The sequence below is a fragment of the Oncorhynchus kisutch genome, linkage group LG2 (genome assembly GCF_002021735.2).
Source record: "Oncorhynchus kisutch isolate 150728-3 linkage group LG2, Okis_V2, whole genome shotgun sequence".
Lineage (NCBI taxonomy): Eukaryota > Metazoa > Chordata > Actinopteri > Salmoniformes > Salmonidae > Oncorhynchus > Oncorhynchus kisutch.
Window position 1 is genome coordinate 41675910 of NC_034175.2, and position 27367 is coordinate 41703276.

The 27367-nt window shown below is 42.0% G+C and overlaps 1 protein-coding gene across 5 annotated transcripts in view; it reads left to right on the plus strand.

Moving 5' to 3' along the window:
* The window catches only part of LOC109866085 (protein TANC1), a 267888-nt gene that overhangs the window by 78364 nt on the left and 162157 nt on the right, over positions 1-27367 (plus strand). For all 5 annotated transcript variants that reach the window (XM_031794472.1, XM_031794469.1, XM_020454642.2 and 2 more), the window contains one exon: positions 10691-10900. In XM_031794472.1, the coding sequence (XP_031650332.1) occupies positions 10691-10900 (210 nt within the window). The remainder of the gene's footprint in view (positions 1-10690; positions 10901-27367) is intronic.

The window sequence follows — 27367 nt, forward strand, 5'->3', positions numbered from 1 at the left end:
CGATTGAAACACTATTTAGCGTGCACCGCCACTAACTAAGCTAGCCGTTTCACATCCGTTACACCTGCAGCACGGCTTCGGCTCTGCTTTAACCAGCTCATGTGTTTACATTAGTAACTCTTTGGGGTGAGAGTGCAGGGTTTCGGTGTGATGTCGCAACTAAAAGACAATCAGCATTAGTGTCTCTCTCCAGCATAGATGACTCAATGAATTAAATCCAACACAGATGTTTCTGAACACTGCCAGTGGGTTTAGTCTTTGACAGACTAATGATATTCAGATAACTGAACATTGAGAAAATATTGTCAGTGGATTTTAGTCTGAAGGATGCTTTGTGTGCAAAGACAATTTTGGCATTTTTCATGAACAAGAATGTATAATGAACTAGAAAGTAGAAGCCACTTGAGACTGGAGAGATAAACTGTGATTGCATATTCTCTCCATCCTCTCTAGTCTCACAGACAGAAATTATGCTGCTATGTGGAGATTGATTCCTCTATGTGACGTATTGATGTTATCACACAGGTGAAATTTGTTTTAGAGGAATGTGTAACCACTATGCAGGTAGCCAGCATATTCTGAAGCGTGTGTAATGTGTGGAATTTTATTGTTTTAATGGATACTAACATAAATCTGTCCTCTCTGAATTGGGTATTTTTCCAGTTTTCTTCATATTTTGACTGTTGCCATGACTACATCTGGCTGGCCAAAGGGGTCTTATGGGGGGGGGGGGGGGGGGGGATTGATTTCCCTCCAGGAATCCCAGATTGGCTGCAGGATTTCCCCTAGAGGTGAGTCTAGACAGGAGAGGTTGCTGTTACTGATATATGGCAGTCACTTCAAGACAGGCAGCCATACTGGGCTTAGTTACAGATAAACAAGACTAATTTAGCCTACAGTACTTAGTTAAAACTCATTGCTTTTTTTATCATATACAAATTGATGTACACTAACTACCCCCGTCCCCCACTTTATTTTCTCTTTCCCTCTGTCTGGCTTTATCGCCCTCTAGCTCTGTGGGCTGCTTGTGTCTTAACCTAGTCAGCTTTTGTGAGACCGTCACCCTGGACTTTTTCCACATTTTGTTACGTTAAAGCCTTATTCTAAAATGAGTTAAATAAAAACAATTCCTCAGCAATCTACACATAATACCCCATAATGACAAAGCGAAAACTGTTTTTTAAAAACATTTTTATAAATATTGTAAAACAGTAATACCTTATTTACATAAGAATTCAGACCCTTTGCTATGTGACTCGAAATTGAGCTCAGGTGCATCCTGTTTCCCTTGATCATCCTTGACATGTTTCTACAACTTGATTGGAGTCCACCTGTGGTAAATTCAATTGATTGGACATGATTTGGAAAGGCACACACCTGTCTATATAAGGTCCCACAGTTGACAGTGCATGTCAGAGCAAAAACCAAGCCATGAGGTTGAAGGATTTGTCTGTAGAGCTCAGAGACAGGATTGTGTCAAGGCACAGATCTGGGGAGGGAGGCACAGACTTTCCAGAAGGACAACCATCTCTGCAGCACTCCACCAAACAGGCCTTTATGGTAGAGTGGGCAGACGGAAGCCACTCCTCAGTAAAAGGCACATGACAGCCTGCTTAGAGGTTGCCAAAAGGCATCTAATGGACGCTCAGACAAGTCTCTGGTCTGATGAAACCAAGATTAATCTCTTTGGCCTGAATGCCAAGCATCACGTCTGGAGGAAACCTGGGACCATTCCTACAGTGAAGCATGGTGGTGGCAGCATCATGCAGTGGGGATGTTTTTCAGCGGCAGGGACGGGGAGATTGGTCAGGATCGAGGGGAAAGATGAACGGAGCAAAGTACAGAGAAATCCTTGATGAAAACCTGCTCCAGAGCGCTCAGGACCTCAGACTGGGTTGAAGGTTCACCTTCCAACAGGACAACAACCCTAAGCACACAGCCAAGACAATGCATGAGTTGTTTCGGGACAAATCTCTGAATCTCTGAATATGAATATAGACTAGTCTACGCTGCACGAAACAACCGTTTGCTTGCACTATCAAAATGAAATCTATCACGCAGACTATGAAGTAACTTGAGTTCAGATGCGATAAAAGGCCCTTATAGCCCTTATAGTCACTTGACAGTTAAGTAATATATTTTAATATCCCTTTCAAATGCATTAGGCTAAGTGTACCTATTAAGCCCACATACCCATGGATTCAAATAAAACTAATTCATCTGATTGTAATATCCATAATTTTTTGTTATTGTTATTGACAATTATGTGTAAGTTCCTACTATTGGCCAATTTCAAAGCTGCAAAAAAACATTTGTGTTGAGACTACCAGATATTTTTTGTACCTTCTCAGATAAGTGATCATACTTTATCTAAAATTAAGATATTAATGTGCTGATATACATAAAGGATAGCATATTTCATGAGCATTTGTTACTATTGAAATTATGGGTTTTTCCTACTAGCAGTCATGCCTGAATGTCAGTCTCACAGTAGCAACATCATTTGGTAAACTACAAATATTTCATGCATTCACAGCTTACATTTTTAAATGCAGTTTGTCTTATTTTACTGTTAAATGAACCTTGCATTGTTATACACACGGTGCATTCGGAAAGTATTCAGACCCCTTTACTTTCTCCAATTTGAAATGTTTGCAAATTTATATTTATAAGAAAACTATGAAATATTGCATATACATAAGTATACAGACCCTTTACTCAGTACTTTGTTAAAGCACCTTTGGCAGTAATTACAGCCTCAAGTCTTCTTGGGTATGACGCTACAAGCTTGGCATGCCTCCAGCGTCATTTTAGAGAATTTGGCAGTATGTCCAACCGGCCTCACAACTGCAGGCCACGTGTAACCACGCCAGCCCAGGACCTCCACCTCCGACTTCTTCACGTTTGGGATCGTCTGAGACCAGCCACCCGGACAGCTGATGAAACTGTGGGTTTGCACAACCAAAAACCGTCTCAGGGAAGCTCATCTGCGTGCTGGTTGTCCTCACCAGGGTCGTGACCTGACTGCAGTTCGGTGTCATCAAATCCTCACCTTCAATGGCCACTGGCATGCTGGAGAATTGTGCTCTTCACGGATTAATCCCAGTTTCAACTGTACCGGGCATTGTGTGGGTGAAAGTATTGCTGATGTCAACGTTGTGAACAGCTTGCCCCATGGTGACGATGGGGTTATGGTATGGGCAGGCGTAAGCTACAGACAACGAACACGGTTGTATTTTATCGATGGCAATTTTAATGCACAGAGATACCGTGACAAGATCCTGAGTCCCATTGTCATGCCATTCTTCCTCTGCCATCACCTCATGTTTCAGCATGATAATGCACGGCCCAATGTCGCAAGGATCTGTACACAATTCCTGGAAGCTGAAAATGTCCCAGTTCTTCCATGGCCTGCATACTCACCCATTGAGCATGTTTGGGATACTCTGGATTGACCTGTACAACAGGATGTTCCAGCTCCCGCCAATATCCAGCAACTTCGCACAGCAATTGAAGAGGAGTGGGACAACATCCCACATCAGCAGCCTGATCAACTCTGTGTGTGTCGATCTGCATGAGGCAAATGGTGGTCACACCAGATACTGACTGGTTTTCTGATCCATGCTCCTACCTTTGTTTTAAGATATCTGTGACTAACAGATGCATATCTGTGTTCCCAGTCTTGTGAAATCCATAGATTAGGGCTTAATGTGCTCCTGAGTAGGGCTGTGGTCTAAGGCACTGCATCTCAATGCTTGAGGTGTCACTAAAGACACCCTGGTTTGAATCCAGGCTGTGTTACAGCCGGCCGTGATTGGGAATCCCAAACGGCGACGCACAATTGGCCCAGCATCGTCTGGGTTTGGCCGGCGTAGACCATCATTGTAAATAAGAATTTCTTCACTGATTTGCCTATTTAAATAAATTAAATTTTTTAAATTTTATTTAAATTGACTGATTTCCATGAATGATCTATAACTCAGTAAAATCTTTGAAATTGTTGCATGTTGCTTTAAAGTTATTGTTTGGTGTAATTTTACATAAATGTCAGTTTGTACATTTTGAACATTTGGAAATTAATAAAAATGTATTATTTAAGAGGTTGGCTTGTTACAAAAACCCATTGGCTTAAACGCTACACTCGGTACCCATTAAGCTCAGTCTGGACCTTTCACATATTTGATCAAATATTTGTTCTAGTCTTATTAAAACATGTGGTAAGTAAAGTCATAAAACTTTTATATCCAATTTTCTTACAAAAATTAGGGCAGTATATATTGGAAATGTTTAAACTTAGATTTTGTTGGCTTATTAGCATTTTTTACTTCTAGTCTATTTCTACAGGCAGTTCTGAATTGCCTTCCCGGTCAAGTAATTGATTTCCACTTCCATTTTTACATCAATTATTTAAATTATTATCAGGCTTTTTATGGGGAGGGCATGTCCTCATTGGCCTTGGTCCTCCTCTTTGATGAGGGAGAAATGGGCATGAAAGGGACTGTAATCATTTTTACATCATCTTGGTGCAGTGCTTTATAATTAAAAAGGGTTGATTTCCTTGAACCACAGCAGGGACTGAAATTGCAGGCATCGTCTGGGCCAGAACTTGAGGAAAAGGAACTGAAATAGCCCATGGTGAGTTTACATTACTGTTTCCCTCTGAGTTTTAGCTCTGGGTCAGATGGCAGTGCAGCCACCATGACACAAAGCCAATAGGCCGTCCAGCCAGGAACTTATTCAAGGCCAGCTTTTATGTGGCGCCTCTTGTTTTCAAAACTATCAGTCCTAATTACAGCTTTGTCATAATGTCTTTAGCATACAATATGCCTGAGATGTAATGCCCACTGTCTAGTATCGCTGCACAAATGAGCACTACAAGGGAGGTTTTATGATCTGCCATTCAGTCAAGGATTGGTGTTTAGTTTTACTAGCGGAAAAGATGCAAGTGACTGTTAGGATTGTAAACAGGTCCAGCTCTTGAAATGTGCGAATAGACTCTCGTACTGAGAGTTTTAGGAATTTGGCCTTACATCATTTACTGGCACGCAGGGCAAACTGAAGTCACTATTGGCACCCCTGCATAACTGGAGCACAGTGAAAGAAGGGGTCTCCCTCCCTCCCAGAGCCCCCTAGTGAAATACATCCCTCCTCTTTGATGTCTACTTCTCAAAAGTGCTATTGTAATACAGTAGCAGTGTTTGTATTAATTGCCCTAGTAACTCTTAGCAGTTCTGGGTTCTTCATGAATGGAGGGGTTCTCCGTCTCTCTCTCTATCTGCCCTTCTCCCTGTCGTAAAACACCCTGACACGGTGGTGAAACTGTGTGTTCATTAGTTACTGCACACATCTAGCATAGCAACGGATGAGGTCCTGCTTCAACTGCTTGACCTCTGATTGCTTGGCCTGTGGTTGTGCCCATCTCAATGATTCAATGGTCTTAACAAAATCCTTTCCTGTCTATTCACAACTCACATTGTCTTCATAGTAGCGGTTTAGGCATTTTGCCTAATTAAAGTAACAGATATTGTTTCATTAATAATCTAGTCTAGTCTAGTGGTAGTGAAGATATAGACTGAGATCAGCTGGTAAATCCTGGAATTGGACACAGAAAGAATCAGTATCTACTGTACCATAGAATACTGTGGAATTCTCTGTCTTGGAGTACTGTTTCCCCTGTTTCTGGGTGGCGTAATGGGTCGAGATGAGTCCCTGAGTGTCTTTAAGGTGTCTTTAGTCTAGGATTGGGCCCCCTTTCATGTGTGCTTGGAGCAACCTGTTCTATTCATGTCAGTGTTCCGTTGGGGCTGTTTAAACAAGCTCAATAGCTACTGACAGTGGCTCTGTGTTTTTGGCTCTTCTGCATTGACATGTTGTCAGGTTCAGTACCTAATGAAATATAAATATGAAAATTAGTCTAGCAGATCATTGATTTTGTACAAATGCGTCATGTTTGTTAGCCGTTCAATAATAACCCATTCACAGATCTGTGTGTTGTATCTGTTGAATATGGATGGTAATCTCTGGTCAGTAGGCCTTTGACCAGGTCATGGGGACCGCAGGGCTCAGCTGCATGGTCGAACACTTCACAAGCGGCTGGAAACATACGGAGGTGTCATTGCACTGGGGCCAGATTCTGTTTCTGGCATTCTTCTTAATTTAATAGCCCTTTAAGCAAGACAGCTTTGTGTCTCCCGTTGCGAGGCTCCAGGGAGAACACAGCGCTATGTTGCTGATTATTCCCAGCAGCCAACATTAATTTCCCCTAGGAACTGAGCAAAGTCCTGGCTGGCCTTTAGCAGCAGACCACCAGCCTCCAGATCCTCTCCCATTGGTTCATCCTCATGGTCCAGACTGGCGTCATGGGCTTCGTCCCAAATGGCAGCCTATTCCCTATATAGAGCACTGCTTTTGACTAGGGACTAAAATGTTCTGATTAAAAGTAGTGTACTGTGTAGGGAATAGGGTGACATTTGTGACAAAGCCCATGGATTATCTGGGAAAAGGGACCCAAACAAGAGGCTGACATGGTCCTTAGAACATAGCCAAGCCTAACAGGCATGTGGCTCCCCACATCTATGATTATGATCCAGCCTGCTCTTTCTGTTGACGCATGAGCAACAGCACTATTGGAGGTTGATCATTCAGACATTTTAATGTGTGGTTGTTTAGATGAGAGCTTGAGAGGGCAGCAGTTCTATTCAACAGAAGATATTACTTCTTGAGAATGGTCTTTCCATTCGAAGTTGACTTCGGTAAAGGCTCTACATTTTCCATTTAGAACTGGGCTAGCGGCTAGTTGGAATCATTAATGGGTATTGAGCAAGGTCATCCCTAGTGGCCTAAACTCCACTCCATGGTGAAGAAAGTTTCTGATGAACTTCAACAACGGTGTGGAGCTGAGACCAGGCTTTGTGGAATCTAGCTGTGACTACAGTACATAGATTCACCCTTGAGCAAGGTCATCCCTAGTGGACTACACTCCACTCCATGGTGAAGAAATTTTCTGATGAACTTCACCAACGGTGTGGAGCCGAGACCAGGCTTTGTGGAATCTAGCTCCGACTACAGTAAACGTTAAACAATATCACCACCGACCGTTTCCTTGTTGAGATTAAATGGAAACGTGCTCATTTGAGCTAATTTGCAATCTTAGAGCAACGGCAATGAGCAAAGTGTTAGTGTTAGTATTTCATTAACGTTTACTGAGAAAGTATGGTTTCAGCAAACAAAGAAAGGCACATATTGGGGGGGCATTTTATAATTTACATTCTTTTAGGTATTGACCTTCAAGTCTTGTAGTCGGAGCTCGATTCCACAAAGCCTGATCTCGGCTCCATGCCGTTGGTGAAGTTCATCATAAACTTCCTTCACCATGGAGTGGAGTTTAGTCCCCTAGGTTGTCCCTAGCCAGAACTCCAAGGAACTGTTTGGGAGAAACAGTCTTGACTTAGTGCTCACTGGATCTAACACAGTGTCACGTTCTGACCTTAGTTCTTTTGTTTTAGTATGGTCGGGGCGTCAGTTGGGTGGGTTGTCTATGTTAGTTTTTCTATGATTTTCTATTTCTGTGTTTGGCCTGGTATGGTTCTCAATCAGAGGCAGCTGTCAATCGTTAGTCCCTGATTGAGAACCATATTTAGGTAGCCTGTTTTCGAGTGTGTTTTGTAGGTGGTTGTTTTCAGTCTTTGTGTGTCTACACTAGACAGAACTGTTCCGGTTGTTTCTTTGTTATTCAGTGTTCAGTTTACTTTATTAAAAAGATGAACACGTACCACGCTGCGCATTGGTCCTCACCTTATTCCACCGACGACGGCCGTTACACACAGGAATGAGTGTGTAGCCTGCATGATGGGGAAAACTCCAAGCTATAGCTGAGGCCATTCGGGAAGTATTCGGAAAGCATTCAGACCCCTTGAAATTTCCCACATTTTCTTACGTTACAGCCTTATACTAAAATGGATTTGAAAAAATCCCCTTATCAATCGACAAACAATACCCCATAATGACGAAGCAAAACAGGCGTGACGCTTGACATTCAGGCAAAAGAGTTCAATCTTGGTTTGATCAGACGAGATAATTTTGTTTCTCATGGTCTGAGAGTCGTTTAGGTGCCTTTTGGCAAACTCCAAGCATGCCGTCATGTGCCTTTTACTGAGGAGTGGCTTTCGTTTGGCCACTCTACCATAAAGACCTGATTTAATGCAGTGCTGCAGAGATGGTTGTCCTTCTGGAAGGTTCTCCCTTCTCCACAGAGGAACTCTGGAGCTCTGTCAGAGTGACCATAGGGTTCTTACTCACCTCCCTGATCAAAGCCCTTCTTTCCCGATTACTCAGTTTGGCCAGGCGGTCAGTTCTAGGAAGAGTCTTCTTCCATTCAAGAATGAAGGAGGCCTCTGTGTTCTTGGGGACCTTCAATGCTGCAGAATGTTTTGGTAGCCTTCCCCAGATCCTGTCTCAGAGCTCTACGGAGAATTCCTTCGACCTCATGGCTTGGTTTTTGCTCTGACATGCACTGTCAACCTTATATAAACAGGTGTGTGCCTTTCCAAATCATGTCCAGTCAATTGAATTGACCACAGGTGGACTCCAATGAAGTTGTAGAAGCATGTCAAGGATGATCAATGGAAACAGGATGCACCTGAGCTCAATTTCGAGTCACATAGCAAAGGGTCTGAATTCTTATGTAAATAAGGTATTTCTGTTTTACATATTTATACATTTGCAAACATTTCGAACAACCTGATTCCCTTTGTCATTATGGGGCATTGTGTGTAGATTGCTGAGGAATTGTTTTTATTTAACTCATTTTAGAATAAGGCTGTAATGTAACAAAATGTGGAAAAAGTCAAGGGGTCTGAATATTTTCTGAATGCACTGTACTTGCAGAACAGGTTATCATGTTTTCTTTTTCATAAAGGAATGCTTGATTGAGCTAAGCATTCCGTGATAAATAGGAAGTTACCCTTATTTTCTCCCACAGATTGGGGGTACATGGGAACATGAGGGCTCCATACTGTACTCCAAACCTATCATTGCCTCCCATGTTTTGGGAGATTAGCCTACAGGGTACTGAGTTCTTGTTAAGGCTTATCAGTCCAATGGACTCAGAGGAGACCTGAAAGGGCACTTTCCCACAGGTTAGGTTATCTGGTGTTAGCTGGAGTCTGTAGAGCAGGGTTACCCGTAGGTGGTTTTATGTGGCCCCCCAAGTTTAAAAAAAGACTGTAACAGACTAAAAAAGACAGTAAAAACACCAGGAAATCAGCTCCAAGTGATTTTAATTTAAGAAATCTGTTTCCAAGTATTCCCATACATAATAGAGACACGTTATTGTATACAACTTAGCAAGGTTTGAAATGATTACATTTTAGCCAACATCCTATATTTTTGGGCATCTTGCTGTCAATTTGAGTCTACAAATTATTTGTAATTTTGTTACGGACCCCTGACCATCCGCTCAAGAATAAAATCAGACCGTGGCTGAATCTAGTTGATGATCCCTTCTGTAGAGTTCTGTACAGTGTAGATATAGTACTCTATTTTGGAGTAGCCTATTGCATCAATAACTGCAGCTTTCTTGCCTTTAGCGTCTCAAGTTCAAGCTGATCCAACCCGAACCACTGAATTAATTATATTACTTCTGGATCATTATTCATTCCTCACACATTAGCTGTACAATGAATGTACTAGAATGCTCTCAGTATTGTACTGAGCCAAAACAGCATTTTGCTAATATTTGTTCAGTTAGTTTAACCAAAGGTTTTTGGATCAATGAGTCACACATGTTATCTCAGCTCCATGGTCAATGACACCACTCTTATTTATGCTGCAAACTGGGTGTCTTGCCACATCATGAGCCCCATTGCGTATCATTGTGGGCCCATGACCTCTGGTTAAACCACACAGCATGTGGCTCCATTCACTCTTAATGTGTGTGTCTGACTCAGTCCTGGTCTATCACTGATCATGATCACTCCCTGGACCTTGATTTGAGAATGCTTATCTTGGTTTCTGAAAGACATCTGAAATTGTCAGTTTGATTTCATAGTGTGGCTAGGCACAATCTCTCCATAAGCAGAAAGCCTCCCTAAGAGGGGGATTTGTTCTGCTGTCTAACTTCATTAGACATTCAGGAGTCCACATGTCTGGTAATATCTGATCTCAAATCAGTTTTTTTCCTCATGGAGATTTTGAATGGTCTGATGTATTTCATTTGTAATTTTCTCTTCGAAAATGTATGCTTAGCTTATATTGATATAATATAATATTGATGAGGCAAAAAATCAATACAGTTACATATTGCAATATTTCTTTGACTCCAAATATTGATTTGTTAAAAATAAGTTAGCATTAACTAGCACTAGTCAACTCCGGTAGTTGTCACCCAATAGCTTGTTCTCCATCTTCTTTTTAAATAGTGAGCCAAGATGTTTTCTGAACTTTTATCCATGACTAATCCAAACTCATTTTCTCATGCTCTCTCTAGTCTCTCTGCAGCAGACATATAGTGAGCAATTTGTTTGGAACATCAAATCGCAATAAAATCGCAGTATCGAATCGCAATACATATAGAATTGTAAGAATCGCAATACATATCGTATCGGCACCTAATATCGTATCGTGAGGTCCCTGGAAATTCCCAGCCCTAGTGATAATGTCCTAAACAGTGTCCTCCATCTTCTCTTCTCAGCGGGTGAGCTCCACATTGCACAGCGAAGGTGCCTGTCTGGCGGAGGTGCCCCCCAGACACATGAGCCTGGAGGCCTCCACCGCCCCTACTCCCCAGAGGATGTGTTCAGACTGAGCCTGGCCAAGGGCGTGTCCATGTCTCTGCCCTCCTCACCCTTGCTGCCTCGCCAGTCCTACATGATGCCCTCGCGCTCTAGCAAGAGATCCCCAGGTACTGTACTACACTACGTCCATCCAACCTCACCACACCTCACCCATCATCACTCCTCCTCATCCCACCCCTCCTCACCACACTCCTCCTCACCCCACCCCTCACTTCTAGGCTTACAGCACAATACTATTACTGTAGTAGCTACACCACTACACTTACATTTACAAGTCCAGGCGTGAAGTGCTATGAGCATTTCCTGTTTCTCTGTTCTTGTAATCCCAGGCTGGGACTGGTTCAGTCTCAGTGGACGTCTTCTGAAAGTGACGTTTGCTGTCTTCCTTCAGGTGTTATTGTGTCAATGCTGGACATCTGACAGCGCCTGAGGATCGACAATCCTTTTAGCTTTCAACCAGAATTTCTGTAGCTTCCAGCTTGTTTTTTTGTCTTTGTTTGCTGTTGTTATACTTGAAAAAGACCTTCTTAGACAGGGGGAAAAGTATTTTCCATGCACTTGTATTCCTTTCATACTAAGACGTTCTTCCTCCAACTTTACCATACCGCCAACTTTATTCCGCCTTTTCTTTTTAAACTGAAAGGTATTGCCGGTATCAAAGCCAAAACTTGTATTTTCGCCAAACGACCTAATATTAATTTTCGGTAAAGTTCTTCCTATGGCTTAGTATGCAAGGTAGCCGCAATGCTGAGGCGGCATTGGCACGCACTAGGCTCTTAAACTCTTGATGGTTGCCTGGCAGCGCCCTGTTACCATCCTCCTGGCATTTCTAAACTTTGCAAGACAGGTCACTTCACCCATCTCTTCACATAGCCCATCTCAAAGCATGCACTGTTTTCTTAACGACAACTGGATGGATCCATAAATAACTACTGTTGGAATAGCCTAAATATCACTGAATGACAAAAATATTAGAATAAAGTAGTCTAATGCAATTGAAGGCTGTATCAAATTGTTGATTACTGAAAGTCATTCAATCCTTGTAATAAATATGAACCAATAGCCTACCCGTGTGTGGTCAACGAGATGATCATTTCAGCACTGTTGTCTTTGGTACAGCGCCATCGCGCTGCTTTGAGACAAGCGTAGGGACTTGTCTTCATAAATCAATAGGCCCGATGCCAGATTGTTCTTCTTCCACTGAATCATCATTTGGATGTTGGTTAGGCTATAATTAGGCTTGGAAAATGTTAGTTAATTTGAGGTGGGTGCTGCTCATGATCATCTTATCTAGTTGGCTCATTTAGGGCTTTTAGAACATTTTGCCAGCATGTTATGTAGTTTAACAAGCAGATTATTTTGCTCTTCAGTCGCTTAGTAGCCAATAGGCCTAGCCCTGACCAAAAGCCTGTGACTTCACTGACTTGTCTGATAATCAATCAATCTTATTTTGTTTCACTGAATCTCCCTCTGTATAGGCTATTTGGTTAATTGTTTCCTGGCTGGGCAAATAAGTAGAGGTGGTAGGCCTATAGCTCATCTATTTGTTTGCTCTATCGCTGATCAGACATATTTAGTGTGCAATAATGTAGCCTAAATCAAGGGTATAGACCATTCCAAAAGCCCGCTGAGGTTGTGAAATGTTGAGCATGAGAGTCACATTCTTTTGAAAATATTATTGCTATTATCTTCTAGTGGAGTGAGGTAGGTAAAACGTGGATTAAAAAAAGTATGGGCAGCGGTTCCACACGTTTACACATCGGCATGCGCATGGGAGGTATAAAAGGAGTATGCAGGCAAGAATATGGTAAAAATGGGCCTGTTTGAAAGGAGGTCGTATAAACATTGCTCATTTTTGGGGGGTCAAAATACCGTAAATCCTATGTGAAAGCAGTATTGGTCAATTCATTCTGTTTTTGCACTGTATTCAATCTCCATGTGATTTCATTGTGTTTGAGTCAGGGTAGAGGAGAGTAAAGGGTTTGTTTGTTTGTTTGTTTCACTGTATCCCTCCTCTTCATCCTTCCATCCCTACCACTTTATTTGATCAGCTTCTGTCAATATGGTGGTCTTTAGAGCGACGTAGCTTGTTGGCCATCTATTGGTTCTTAATGCGGGGCATGTGTACAGTATGTATACACAGTGTCTAATTGTTGCTCCTCTTTATCTGCTCCCCTCTCTCTCCCATGTTGCGAACATGGCTGTCAACAGCTGTGGGTGTGTGCAGCCATCTTCTAAGCAGCCTGGGCCATTGTATCTGGACCTGTTTCAACCTGAGTCTTTGTATTGTGAAGACTTAGCAAAGAGGATAGAAATCCTTTAAGCGGTCACTCTGGTCCCCTGCACACATCTGGGAATCATCTGTGTGGTATCTACTCTTCAGTGGAGGCTGCTGAGGTGAGGACTGCTCATAATAATGGGTGGAACAGAGCAAATGGAATGGCATCAAACACGTGGAAGCCATGTGTTTGATGTATTTGCTACTTAGTCCATTCCAGCCATTACCACAAGCCTGTCCTCCCCAATTAAGGTGCCACCAACCTCCTGTGCTACTCTTTGTTTTAAGTGCTCTATGCTTTGATCCAGCATTTAGTATAAGATGTGCTGGTAAGTAGGCCTTTGGCCTCTAGATCCAACTAGGCCACTGGTATAATTTCAGAGCAAGGCTATATTTTCTATACCTCAACAAATTTTTATTTTTTATTTAACTACTTAACAAGTCAGTTAAGAACAAATTCTTATTTGGGTTAACTGCCTGTTCAGGGGCAGAATGACAGATTTGTACCTTGTCAGCTCGGGGGTTCGAACTTGCAACCTTCCAGTTACTAGTCCAACGACCTAACCACTAGGCTACCCTTCTCTCATCAGTAACATAACTTTATTTTGGAGATTGAAATGTGGAAATCTCTACGGACGAGGTACATTTTACTCACTCCAACTGTATTGGAAATTGGAACCGTATTTTGTAAAAATAATTCCTGTTTGGAATGAGGTTTCTAATGGGGAGTATCCTGTTCTAATTTCAGCTACAGAGCTTGGGAATAGTACTCTCTGATCCAGACTGTTTTCATTTGAGAGATTGTGGTTGCCACAGATTTTTTTCATCTCAAACCTCATTTGCTATGCTCTTTTTCCACAATTCTCTCCACACAGCGCTCTCAGATTCTAACGTTGGACTTGTGAGTTTATAAAGCAAACTGCATATGTTATGCAAATCAACTTAGTTTTCAAAAAGAGGCCTTCGAAACTGCAAAATATGCTTACTCAGTAGTTTATTGTGCTAAAACGAGAATCGGTAGCTGTATTTGTTAAAGCCAAGGAAAACCGGTGTCAAGTCGAGCAATGTGAAATCCACATCTGAATGTGTTATACGTTTGTCTAAGCAGTGTACAGTCCCCTCTGACTCACCTACCACTCAACTTAAAAAACACCTTTTATTCTTCATCCTCCAGGCGGTATTGGTATTTGCCGTGGTTGTTTTAAGCCCATCAAAGGCAGCTCTGATGAAAAGCACATTGACAGGAAAGAGGGGAAGAGTGAGAGAGAGAGGGGGAAGACAGGGTTTGTGAAGGGGAACAGAACCCAGAGAGAGTGTCTATGTAGACACTCTGAAGGTAAAGAAGTACAAAATGGGTATAGCAGAATAGGAGAGAATTAGTTAAGATGGTTCAGAAAATAAGGGAAAGGGGGATGGTTGAGGGTGGGCAGTCCACTGTCTCGCTCACAGATAAGTGACAGACTGGAGGGGGAGAGTTCTCACCTACAGTTAATAAACACATACCGTAGTAGTACTGTAGGAAATATCCCAGCTCTCACTAATAACAGGTTGCCATCTTGAATATGTTCTTTTGGTCAAATACCTTCAGGGCAAACCTATAGCGAAAGCTTACCGTGGGAGAGTGGGTGTGTTTACTCTGCTGTAGTTTAGCAGTGTTTAACAAAGGGAAATGTCATGACCCAGTGACTTATCCTCTACAGACGCCGTGTCAGAGAGGTCGACAGAGAGAGAGAGATGTTTGTAAGTGAAACCAGATTGTGCTGATTCATCAGGGCAGCTCAGAAACATGCCTAGAATTACCGTGACAGAGCTCCCTGCAACTCAGGGAGAAAGGTTCAGGGGGAGTCCTGTCACCCCCACACTACTCAACCCACCCATCTCTCTACCCTGCTGCTCATCCTACCCCCATACTCCTCCTCATCCATCCACTGTGACCTTTTTGGGAAGTGGTTGCTCTGATCACGACGCCTTTGTGGCTTGCTTCATTTCCTGACAGATTGGATAATCTATAGCATTGTGGTGAAAGGCTTGATTTTAACGGGCATCCTTTCATGAAGACTTCACAGAAACAACCCAGAAAATACTGCGGGCCAATTAAGAGCGTGACGAATTCCCGAGCCACATGGGCCTGGTGGTGCTGCTCACTGCTGCTGCTTTGATCAGCTAAGTAGAGAGCTGACAATGAACGCAGTGCAGACATGTGTTGCACAGGACCTCCAGTGTACAGTCTGAAGTTTACAGGTCTGGTGGAGGCTGGCCTATTCGAAGTTAGGGGCTCAGCCTTCAGCCTCAGGAAAGTGTGACTGACTGCCTCTGCTCTGACTGCCAGTGGGACATGATAGAATCCTGGGCAAATCCACAGTGACCTCCTCTGGTCATGTCGGGTCACTGTGTTTTTCATCAGTGATTCCCTCCTGCCTCGAGTCTTCAAGGTCGTAACCGTCCAGCCAGGCTCTGTCTGAACCGGCCCTCCCTGTCTCCCTGATGACTTTCTGGGTGCTGGGAGTGGATGAGCAACATTCAAACATCCCACCTCCTCTCAGCCGTACACACATCTATACGCACATCAGACGTCCTGCCTACCAGATTTGCCAATAACAGCTCTGCTTCCGTCCCAATTACAGGCTTTACTAGTGACATTGAATTTCAACTAAGGCGATAGAGTGGGGAGAGTAGAGTTTACGCTCTGCTTACCCCAACAGAGAGGATAGGTGAATGGACATTGTGAGGCACGTGGACAACAATTAGGCGTATACTTAGCCATCTTGACACGCTTTTTGGAAACATAAAACAGCAGATCATATCGTATGTATTACCATTCTGGGCTGCTTATCGTTTTAATCTGCATGTACAGTGCCTTCCCGAAAGTATTCACAACCCTTGGACTTTTCTACATTTTGTTGTGTAACAGTCTGAATTTAAAATGGATTAAATGTATATGTTTGTCACTGGCCCACACACAATACCCCATAATGTCAAAGTGAATTTGTTTTTGACATTTTTACAAATGAATACAAATGTAAAGCTGAAATGTCTTTAGTCAATAAATATTCAACCCCTATCTTATGGCAAGCCTAAATTAAATTCAGGAGTAAACATTTGCTTAACAAGTCACATAAGTTGCATGAACTCTCTGTGTGCAATAATAGTGTTTAACATGATTTTTGAATGACTCCCTTATCTCTATACCCCATACATAGAAGATGGGTACAAATGAAAAGACATTGAGTATACCTTTGCGCATGGTGAAGTTATTAATTACACTTTGGACGGTTTATAAATACACCCAGTCACTACAAAGATACAGGCGTCCTTCCTAACTCAGTTGCCGGAGAGGAAAGAAACTGCTCAAGGGTTTAACCAGGAGGCCAACGGTGACTTTAAACCAGTTACAGAGTTTAATCACTCCTCTTTTCAGTTCGATGCAGCTAGCAACTGGAACGAGCTGCAAAAAACACTCAAATTGGACAGTTTTATCACCATCTCTTCATTCAAAGACTCAATCATGGACACTCTTACTGACTGTTGTGGCTGCTTCACGTGATGTATTGTTGTCTCTATCTTCTTGCCCTTTGTGCTGTTGTCTGTGCCCAATAATGTTTGTACCATGTTTTGTGCTGCTACCATGTTGTTGTCATGTTGTGTTGTTACCATGCTGTGTTGTCATGTGTTGTTGTCTTAGGTCTCTCTTTATGTAGTGTTTTGGAGTCTCTTGTCGTGATGTGTGTTTTTGTCCTATTTAAAAAAATAAAAAAATAATCCCAGCTCCTGTCCTCGCAGGAGGCCTTTTGGTAGGCCATCATTGTAAATAAGAATTTGTTCTTAACTGACTTGCCTAGTTAAATAAAGATTAAATAAAAAATAATGTCTGTGATAGGAGAAAACTGAGGAAGGATCAACAACTTTGTTGTTACTCCACAATACTAACCTAAAAAAGATTCTAAAACATGTATCCTGTTTGCAACAAGGCACACAAGTAATATTTGTGGCAAAGCAATTACCTTTTTCTCCTGAATACAAAGTGTTATGTTTGGGGCAAATCGAATACAACACATTACTGAGTACCACTCTCCTATATTCAAGCATGGTGGTGGCTGCATCATGTTATGGGTATGCTTGTAATCGTTAAGGACTAGGGAGTTTTTCAGGATAAAAAAGAAACAGAATGTAGCTAAGCGCAGGCAAAATCCTAGTGGAAAATCTGGTTCACTCTGCTTTACATCAAACACTGGGAGATGAATTCACCTTTCAGTTGTACAATAACTTGAAACGCTGCTTACCAAGAAGACAGTGAATGTTCCTGAGTGGCCAAATTACAGTTTTGACTTAAATCTGCCTGTAGGTTGTCAAGCAATGATCAACAACTAATTTGACAGAGCTGGAAGAATTTTGAAAATAATAATAGGAAAATAATAACGGGTAGATGGGTGAGAAAAAAATATATTTAATCCATTTTGAATTCAGGCTGTAACGCAACAAAATGTGGAATAAGTCAAAGGGTATGAATACTTTCTGAAAGCACTGTAAATGGAATAATGCTTGGGCAGACAGGTCCCTCATAGGACATTTCACATGGAAATCATTTCAAATGTAACACTTTGATGGAGAGCTTTGGCCCCAGTTCTCTAATAATCAAAGGATTGTTTTTCTCGATCAGTCAGGCAGAGGTGCATCTGATCTGTGAAAGAGAGCATGGCGGCGCAGGACTCTTGGCACTGTAGTCTCAGTTTGATATCATCAGATCTGAGTTTTCCACCTTTGCCCAGCCACGTGTGTAAGTAACCCTGACTGGCCACTGCCATTGATGGATCTGAGAAGACCCTGCTGCCATGATATACTATGTTTGGAAACGTCCTTAGACTAAACCTTACTACCAAATGTAAATTCCCTTAAACACTCCAACCCCTAAAGACTCCTTAAGTCCTGTGTTAGAATATATATAAGTCCTTTGTTATAATATATATATAAATATTTTGGCCAACTTACCTTCACCTTGTGCTAGGGGTTGGAAGTGCATGTTAATGGAATCAGATTCTGCATCACCTACAACAAAATACACAACAATACACAATTTAACCACCCCACTAATTGTACTGGTCTTTATTGGACTGGCTAGCTAAGCATACCTAACATGGACATTTCAATATGGTCAGCTTGCTGTTAGCTAACTAGCGTCACAAAATTGGCAGCAAGATTCCAAGCCAGCTGAGACTGCTGAGACCATAGATGATTTATACACATTCATCATTGCTACTAACACACAAATAAAATGACTTAGCTATATTGACAATTTTTTGACAATTATTTTTAGTTACAGACTGTTTTCCAGAAAAGGGTGGAATAGATGGCTACCAAATTGAGATATTCTTTATTTGCTAACATTAGCCATCTTACGTTAGCTAATGCCATTCAAAGATAGAACAAACAAACATGATTACTCTGCTGAAGGTAGCTACCAGTCTAGCAGTGACTAATATGACATAGAGGAAATTTATTGACAGTGGGTATACCAAAAGATAGCTATATGATTTAGCTGATGGCTTTCAGAGTTCAATACAGGTCTGTAACGTTAGATAGCTAGCTAACTTACCCATCTAGGCTAGCTAATGTTAGGTTACCTCTAATTGTTAATCTTTCGTTTTGTTGTGAAGGGAAGAAAAATCGCTTTTATCATATCATTTCTCAGCTGTCGTCGAAATAGATTCCCCATCAGTTAAGCCTTTAATTCCCTATGATAAGCTTTGGTCACTGCACCATCCAAGAGATGATTTTGTGTTGGTCGTTGGAGGTAAACAACAACATTATTCAAGTTTGTATCAGGATTCACTCTAAATGCCGGACTTTGTGGTTCACTATGAGCATCAAGGATTGCTCTGTACTTTGCTCCGTTCATCTTTCCCTCGATCCTGACTAGTCTCCCAGTCCCTGCCGCTGAATAACATCCCCACAGCATGATGCTGGCACCACCATGCTTCAACGTAGGGATGGTGTCAGGTTTCCTCCAGACGTGACACTTGGCATTCTTGTTTCTCATGTTCTGAGAGTCCTTCAGGTGCCTTTTGACAAACTCCAAGCGAGCTGTCATGTGACTTTTACTGAGGAGTGTCTTACTTTTGGTTACCCTCCAATAAAGTCCCGATTGGTGGAGTGGTGCAGAGATGGTTGTCCTTCTGGAAGGTACTCCCATTTCCACAGATGAACTCTGGAGCTCTGTCAGAGTGACCATCAGGTTCTTGGTCACCTCCCTGACCAAGACCCTTCTCCCCCGATTGCTCAGTTTGGCCAGGCGGCCAGCTCTAGGAAGAGTCTTGGTGGTTCCAAACTTCTTCCATTTAATAATGATGGAGGCCATTGTGTTCTTGGGGACCTTCAATGCTGCAAACATTTTTTGGTACCCTTCCCCAGATCTGTGCCTCGGCACAATCCTGTCTCGGAACTCTACGGACAATTTATTCAACCTCATGGCTTGGTTTTTGCTCTGACGTGTACTGTCAAATCGGTCTTATGTAGCAAAATTTGAAATTGTGTTTTTTACATTGGATATAAGTAGAGACTACAAAATGGTATATCATACACTACAGTTGAGGAACAATGGGAAAGTAATTTTGCTTTGGAAGTTGATAAACCTATAAAGTAACTTTTGAGAAAATGGCCTTTGAATGTTTTGGTACTACTATTGGAGAGCCCTTCTTTGTCTACATCCATCCATTCAGCATCGTTCACACCCTCTTAAGCTTTAGCCCCATATATTTGACTGCAACTGTGCTGTCGGATTGTCCGTTCGTAAATTCATAGTGTTTTCACGCTCAGAGCGCACACTGGACGCTCTGGCCAATGAGTAAAGTTGATCCGAACATTCTGACCTCACAACGGCAGTCAAGCGCCCAAGCAAACTGGCTAACATTGGCTAACTTGCTAGCTACTTCCAGACACATAATGAGAGAACACACCACTCTGGCCATTTTCCTCTCCCTAGCAGAGTTGGTTAGGGTGTTTTCATGTTATCTAGAGCGTTATCTAGAGCGTTGATGACTGTAACTGTGCTGCTGGCAACAATTTATTATGTTTTAAACACTGATTTCAAAACTCGGTCCTCCAAAAAGTGGAGTGCATACACACTAAACATTAACTGGCGAGCCAGCCAGCTAATGTTAGCTAGCTAACAGTACACTTTAACTTGACAGTAGGTTTATGCAGGTTTACTACGCAATACATTAAAAAAAGCTGCATTATACAGGATTACCTAGACATACTGACCATACTGACCAGCTCAAATAGACAGAAGTGTGCTATATGGCAGACCAATCTAGGCCCACTCATTATCTTAGCCTATCATGGCTGTTCAATAGAAACAGAATACAGAGTTCAATTTCAAGTCTCATAGCAAAGGGTCTGAATACTTTTGTAAATAAGGTATTTCAGTTTTTTTTATTTTATACATTTGCAAACATAAAAAAAAACAGTTTTCACTTTGTCATTATGGGGTATTGTGTGTAGATTGCTGAGGATTTAAAACAATGTAATCCATTTTTAGAATAAGGCTGTAACGTAACAAAATGTGGAAAAAGTCAAGGGGTCTGAATACTTTCCGAATGCACTGTAGTAATGACTATATGCTGTATCAGAGCCAGGGTGCAATTCCCCTTTAAGCTACATGTCAGAGCCAGGCTAGCCTCCCCACAAATACCACATCAAACTAATTCTGTGGAGAGAAAGAGAGATGGACATACAGAGAGCGAACAAGCACAGGGACACGGTTGGTTGCTATTCCCCTGGCACAACACAATGTATTTTTTCCTTTCAAAAGGTACATGCACACGATATTGATTTAATGCATCAGGGTTGCGTATGGACCACTAACCTATCTTATTATGTCAAGGAAAGCAATTGGAATGGGTTATCTAAATAGGAAATAAATAGTTTGGGTGGGTTATACAATAGCACTGCTTGAGGGACTATTGATTTGAAGAGACCAAAGGGATTTTATGACTAGTAAATATTGGCGTTACATGAAGGAGGTGGGGAGTCACTCAACAGGATATTGGTACAGTAGGCAACACAGAGAAGATTGGATTTGTGTCAACAAATAATTCATAGAGCACTGTTGACAGGTGGTGATTGATTAGGTACTAAAGTAATGGTTTAGCATGGCTATGTGTTTTCCAGTACATTTCATAGTTAAACCAAATACGCTAATAAGATGTAATATATACAGTTAATTTAGTGCTTAAAGTTAGGTTAATGCTCAAACTGATATACCCGTCTGTATCTGTCACCGTTACACCGAGGCCTGTACTCTGGAGCGGGATCGATTTGGCGGTGGAGGGTCCATCATGGTCTGGGGTGGTGTGTCACAGCATCATCGGACTGAGCTTGTCATTGCAGGCAATCTCAACGTTGTGTGTTACAGGGAAGACATCCTCCTCCCTCATGTGGTACCCTTCCTGCAGGCTCATCCTGACATGACCCCCCAGCATGACAATGCCACCAGCCATACTGCTCATTTTGTGCGTGATTTCCTGCAAGACAGGAATGTCAGTGTTCTGCCATGGCCATCGAAGAGCCCGGATCTCAATCCCATTGAGCATGTCTGGGACCTGTAGGATCGGAGGGTGAGGGCTAGGGCCATTCCCCCCAGAAATGTCTGGGAACTTGCAGGTGCCTTGGTGGAAGAGTGGGGTAACATCTCACAGCAAGAACGTTATGTTCATACAAATATTTACACGTTAAGTTTGCTGAAAATAAACGCAGTTGACAGTGAGAGGACTTTTCTATTTTTGCTGAGTTTATGTCTGCTCGTGCATCATGAATCATGTCAAACATTATGTTGAAGGAATCATCTTCTATGATACCTGATGTGTTTATTAGAATAGAAGGGCAAAGATAAGGCTATAGGATCTGTGTCTCGCTCTCCCCATTTGTTTTGTATGAGAGATGAACTGACCAATGATCAATGTAACACACTTGTAACTGAGTCTTGTTGCGAAACATAATTTCCAACTGTCTTTTATCTCAGTCTGAATACATTGTTTCACTGCTGAGTTGTAGAATGACGGCCCTAAAACAGATAGAAGGGTATTGTCAGATATTGTCGAGGTCTCCTTTTGTTGTTGCCACACAGAGCCATGTTGTGTCTCATGAAGAGTTGAAATGTCATAGTCCGGAGTCAAGAATGTGGAAAACTCATTGAACACATTTTGAAAGCTTAGATAAATCCCCCCATCCCTCATGGGGGATTGACATCAACTGGACAATATTTCATATTTTAATGCTTTTCCTAGCTACGTTTATGCAGCGTTATAGCTTGTTTGTATGCCATTTGGGGGCTTGCACTTGTGTGAAGCTCTTGCAAGTACGTGTGTGTGTGTGTGGTGCGCACACACGAGTGTCTCACAGCTCAGTGGTCATGAGCTTCACCACAGAGAGGGCCAGTATGCAGAGTGCTCGTTACATCATGCTTGGCTGCCTCTCTCCCGTTGAGACCAGACCACTCTGCTTGGCTCCTCTGCATTCCCCTACATAGCGACCCCCCCCCCCCCCCGCCCTGTCATCTCTTTCCTTTGGGTAAAGTTTGAAACCTTTACATTTCCTTGGGGTAAGTACATATCTATAAGGTGATCACCGTTACTTTCACCAATCCAACCCATTCAGGTCTATGGTTATTTCATGGAAGGTAGAAAGGAAGGATGCATTTCTGAAGTATTCGAACAGGGCACTGGTCTCCCAGCTGTATGTCTAATATCTCTTCTCCACATTGGATTCCAGACAACTAGGAAGTCACACCCTACTAAACAGTAGGCTGTTATTTGATAGTGTTTTGTTTATCCAGAAACAACACAGGTGGAATCATGTATTGCATTGTGTTGTGTATATGGCAGGAATGCTGCTTGTCCAGCCACACATTTTTGTCCCTTTCAAACCCACTGAACCATCAGAGCTCTGTTGAATTAAGAGGAACTGCCTCGCTCCTGTGTGCATCCCAAATGGCACCCTATGCCCTACATCGTACACTACTTTTGGTGAAAGGTAGTACACTATATAAGAAAAAGGATACCCTTTGGGACATATCCCTGGTTTGTTTTCCATGGTACTGTTATTATGACAGTCTCCCTGTGTTCAGTTCTATTTCGTTCTGCTTTCTTCCCCTCCTGTGATGAGCTTACAATTGCCATTGGAGGACATCACACTGAGATAATACTTATTTGTCCTCTCTGCGAGGGGTCTGCGGAGAGCGCATGCATTTTTATTTGTTAGGATTGGCTGAGAGAGTCAATATAAATATGTGTCCAAATGTGGCACCCTATTCCCTATAGTGCAGTACTTTTGAATAGGGATGTGACCATCATTTTTTTTCTTCATGTTTAAACTGCATTTTTTTCTCTCTTGGTTTTCCGTTAAAAAGATAAGAAAATGTCATAAAATGCCACGTGAAATCCTATTGCGTGTTATGACCACCAGAATCAGTTTTTGGCTGCATGTGAAATATTGTCCCGAAGACAACCGTTCATTCACATTGACTCTAGTGTTCCTTCCATTTGTTATGTGCATTAGCGACTCACAACAAAAATAAATCTAAGTTATTTTCCCTATATTCTCTTTTCCCTCCATTACATGTCCCTCACGCAATTTCGATCCAACCACTCCCTCTACACACCCGCGTGCTGCGTAAAACATATCTAACTGATGGAATACACATACCAAACTGTAGAAAAGCTACATTCCTAGCCAAATCAATACAGCTTTAGCACAAACTCTAAATGGACTGGTTGATTAAAGTAGGGAAATATGTGCTCCAGGCACTAATTTTGGAAAAGTAGATGCGTCCCATATATTTGAGCCTTTTTTTGTGAAGTGTGCAGCTATAGTGTGCCATTTAGAATAGGTTACAACTTCCCCTAAACCTAGGCAGGTTCCAGACTGAAATATGCAACAACATTATTGTTTTGATGAAGGCAAATAGCATATTCATTAGTCTAGGAGCCTACTTTGTTTCATGTTTAACAAAATCCTGCCCACCAAGTTTAAGTTTACAAATCAAACACAGGGAAAAGGAAAACACACTCCAAATGCTGGTATCTATTGGTTAAAAGGAAATAATTGTTGCTTTCTAATGCTGTTAACTATATGTCTCAACTCCCATTATAAAGGGAATAGCACCCTATTGAAACAGGAGTAAATGAACAGTGATATTGAGAAAGACGCGCCTGTTTCAGTAGCGCGAATGTCGCTTGCAGCCCTTCATTTAGCAAATTGACTCTCAACTCAAGTAGGCCATTGCCAATGGCTGCATGTCAACTGTAGTAATTTCTGTAATCAGCGCTTTCTTTTCCAACTGTTAACGGCGATGTCGTCCAGAGTGTTGTTGTGTTAGGTAGGCCTATTTGTTGCATTTTTTTTCTTCCATTTATCAAGCTTATTGGGACCTGTTAGTGTTTTTTTTTTTGTGATAGCTGCACTGTGATTTACATTTTGTGCTGAAAAAACAATTTTGGTTAGGGATTTTTTCATCAAATCAAACTTTATTTGTCACATGCGCCGAATACAACAAGTGTAGACCTTACCGTGAAATGTTTACTTACAAGCCCTTAACCAACAATGCAGTTCAAGAAGAGTTAAGAAAATATTTACCAAATTAACTCAAGTAAAAAATAAAATATAATAAATTATAAAATGTAACACAATAACATGACAATAACGAGGCTATATACAGGGGTTACCAGTACCGAGTCAGTGTGCGGGGGTACAGATTAGTTGAGGTAATTTGTGAATTTGTACTTGTAGGTAGGGGTGAAGTGACTATACATAGATAATAAACAGCGAATAGCAGCAGTGTAGAAAACAAAAGCTGTCTTTATGGCTTGGGGGTGGAAGCTGTTAAGGAGCCTTTTGGTCCTAGACTTGATGCTCCGGTACCACTTGCCGTGCGGGCAGGAGGGTTTTCCTTAACGTTAATTATTCAGTTTCGTTTACGCATTTTAACGTTTAAACATTCACACCCCTACATTTGACCAAAGCACATTAAAACGTGTGCACTATATAGGGAAAATGTGTGCCGTTTAGAATGTGCATAAAGTCTTAGGAGAGGTAGAGAGATCTGGCATAGTGTCTGTTTTGCTCCTCCTTGATCTGTCCTTCATAACGTCTCAGCGCCCTCACTCACTCACTCACTCACTCACTCACTCACTCACTCACTCACTCACTCTCCAGCCTTGTTCATGCTTATTAAACAATGCTATTTCTCATTGGGCAGGTCTTAAGTGTAGAATAGCAGCACGCTCTAATGTTTCTTTCAGGGGGCAGGCACATATCTAAGAGATGAGATTTGGGAAGAGGAAAACCCTCCTGCCCTCTCTCTATGCTCTGACCTGAGAGTACTAGTACTAAACCTAACTATCTACATGATCTAGCAGCTTAACTTGAATTTCCTTCAATATAAACCACATGGATCATTTTTTGTATTTTTTATATGATTAAAGACAAAATTCAGCATTTTGTCATGTCCCTCCGTTTGCCCTATGTGAATTCTAGGAAGAGTTTAACCCACTTCACCCCAAGCCCTAGTTATTTTGTTGCCACTCCCAATTGCACACAACAAGCTTCCATTCCCCCTGTCGCAAGGGGAGTCATGGTTGATTTAAGATGGAATTGTCAACCCTTTTACTTTAATAGGATCTTACGATAGTATTTTGTTTATTTCACTTCATAATATGGGAAACTTGTTTTTTATAAAGAACATGTGCTCTTTATGTCAGAATGTTAAAATTAGGTGAAATCAACATTTTTGTGGACCAATTTACACTTCTCAAAAGTTACAGAATCTGTGGAACAATCCAATAACTCCTTTGACAATATTGTAAACTTTCAAGAATGTGTTTAAAAAAAATCAAATCACCAAGGCACACTGCCTGCTTGAATGAAGTGAATGCATTTAGTGGGTTTGTGATTATTCTGAGATGTTGACCTCGACTCATTAAGTCTTCTATTTAAAACAGCCGTGCCTCTGTCTTGTCTCTTCCCTCTAGCTAATTGGCTCTGTGTGACTCCTGGCTAATAGGTTGAGCCTGACCGTCCACAGATGCATGGACTCTTATGCAGACTGTTACTTCCTCATTCAAGAAGCTGACTTGGCCAGGTCCGTCCTGCTGAAAAGACAGAATGATGGGCCATATATAGTGTATAACCGCGGGGACTACGGGTTGTAAGTCGACCCGCGCATCACTACCTTGTAGCCCTGGCTACGCTCTATGCATTTCAAGTCCTAAATCCATAGGTGGCAGTATGAATCAAGCTAAATCTGCGTGGCGGTGACTGGTGGTTGGTTCCTGTGCCATTAACATGGCTGGCTGCTGGCTGGAACCTTATCTGAGGACAAGATCACACCTGGGGGATGTGGGATGGTTTCACAGCAGCATAGCACAGCGCTAGCCAGCCCAATGTTCAACCTGAGTCAGAGGGAGGGAGAGCTAGCATGCACACACATGCACAACACAACACACACACACAGAGGGGGTGGGGTTGGGGGGTGGATGATGCGGTAATGACAAAAGACAATCTCTCTCTCCCCATCTAATCTTTTTGTTATGGCTGGGGTTACACATGCAGTCATCTGATTAGAGAACACTAGAGGAGAACTAGATTGGGTTACAGTAGGTCAATGTGAGAGAAAACGGAGAGGGAAGGAAGGCATACTGTTCTTATGGATTTGAAATGTCCATTTACTTCCTGGTATTTGATGTTTTTCCACCACTGCTTTTTGGTCAGATTGATTGCTCCCACAGATGTTTTTATTTATTTACCAACCAGGATTGCTGTCTTCGTGTTGTAGTGATACTTAGGTATTGTTACTGCATTAAATTATGCATTACATTTTGGGTGTGTAGGCCTGTACTATATTAGCTGTGATGAATGTATGGATGCTCTTAAGCATACATTGTGTACTTACAATGTGTAAACATCTCTCATGGCCCATCATTCTGTCTTTTCATGGCTGTGAGAGGCAGTCTGTGTATGAAAGGATAGTTGTTCAAAGATGTCCTTTGATAGCTCTGTTGTTTCAGGGAGAATAGAATAGCAGGCAAACACTTTTTGAGTGGCATGGCCCTGCATTGTGCCCCCAGAGCAGAGGTATGAGTGGGGACATACACAGGCATGCAGGGACACACACAGGCATGCACGCACACACACACTAAAGTTGCTAGAGATTGATGCTTCCGGCGGTGCCAGTGCGTCAGCGTTTGGGATCATAACAACAGCCAGGGAATAGTGCTGCATCCCAAATGTCACCCTGTACTGTGTA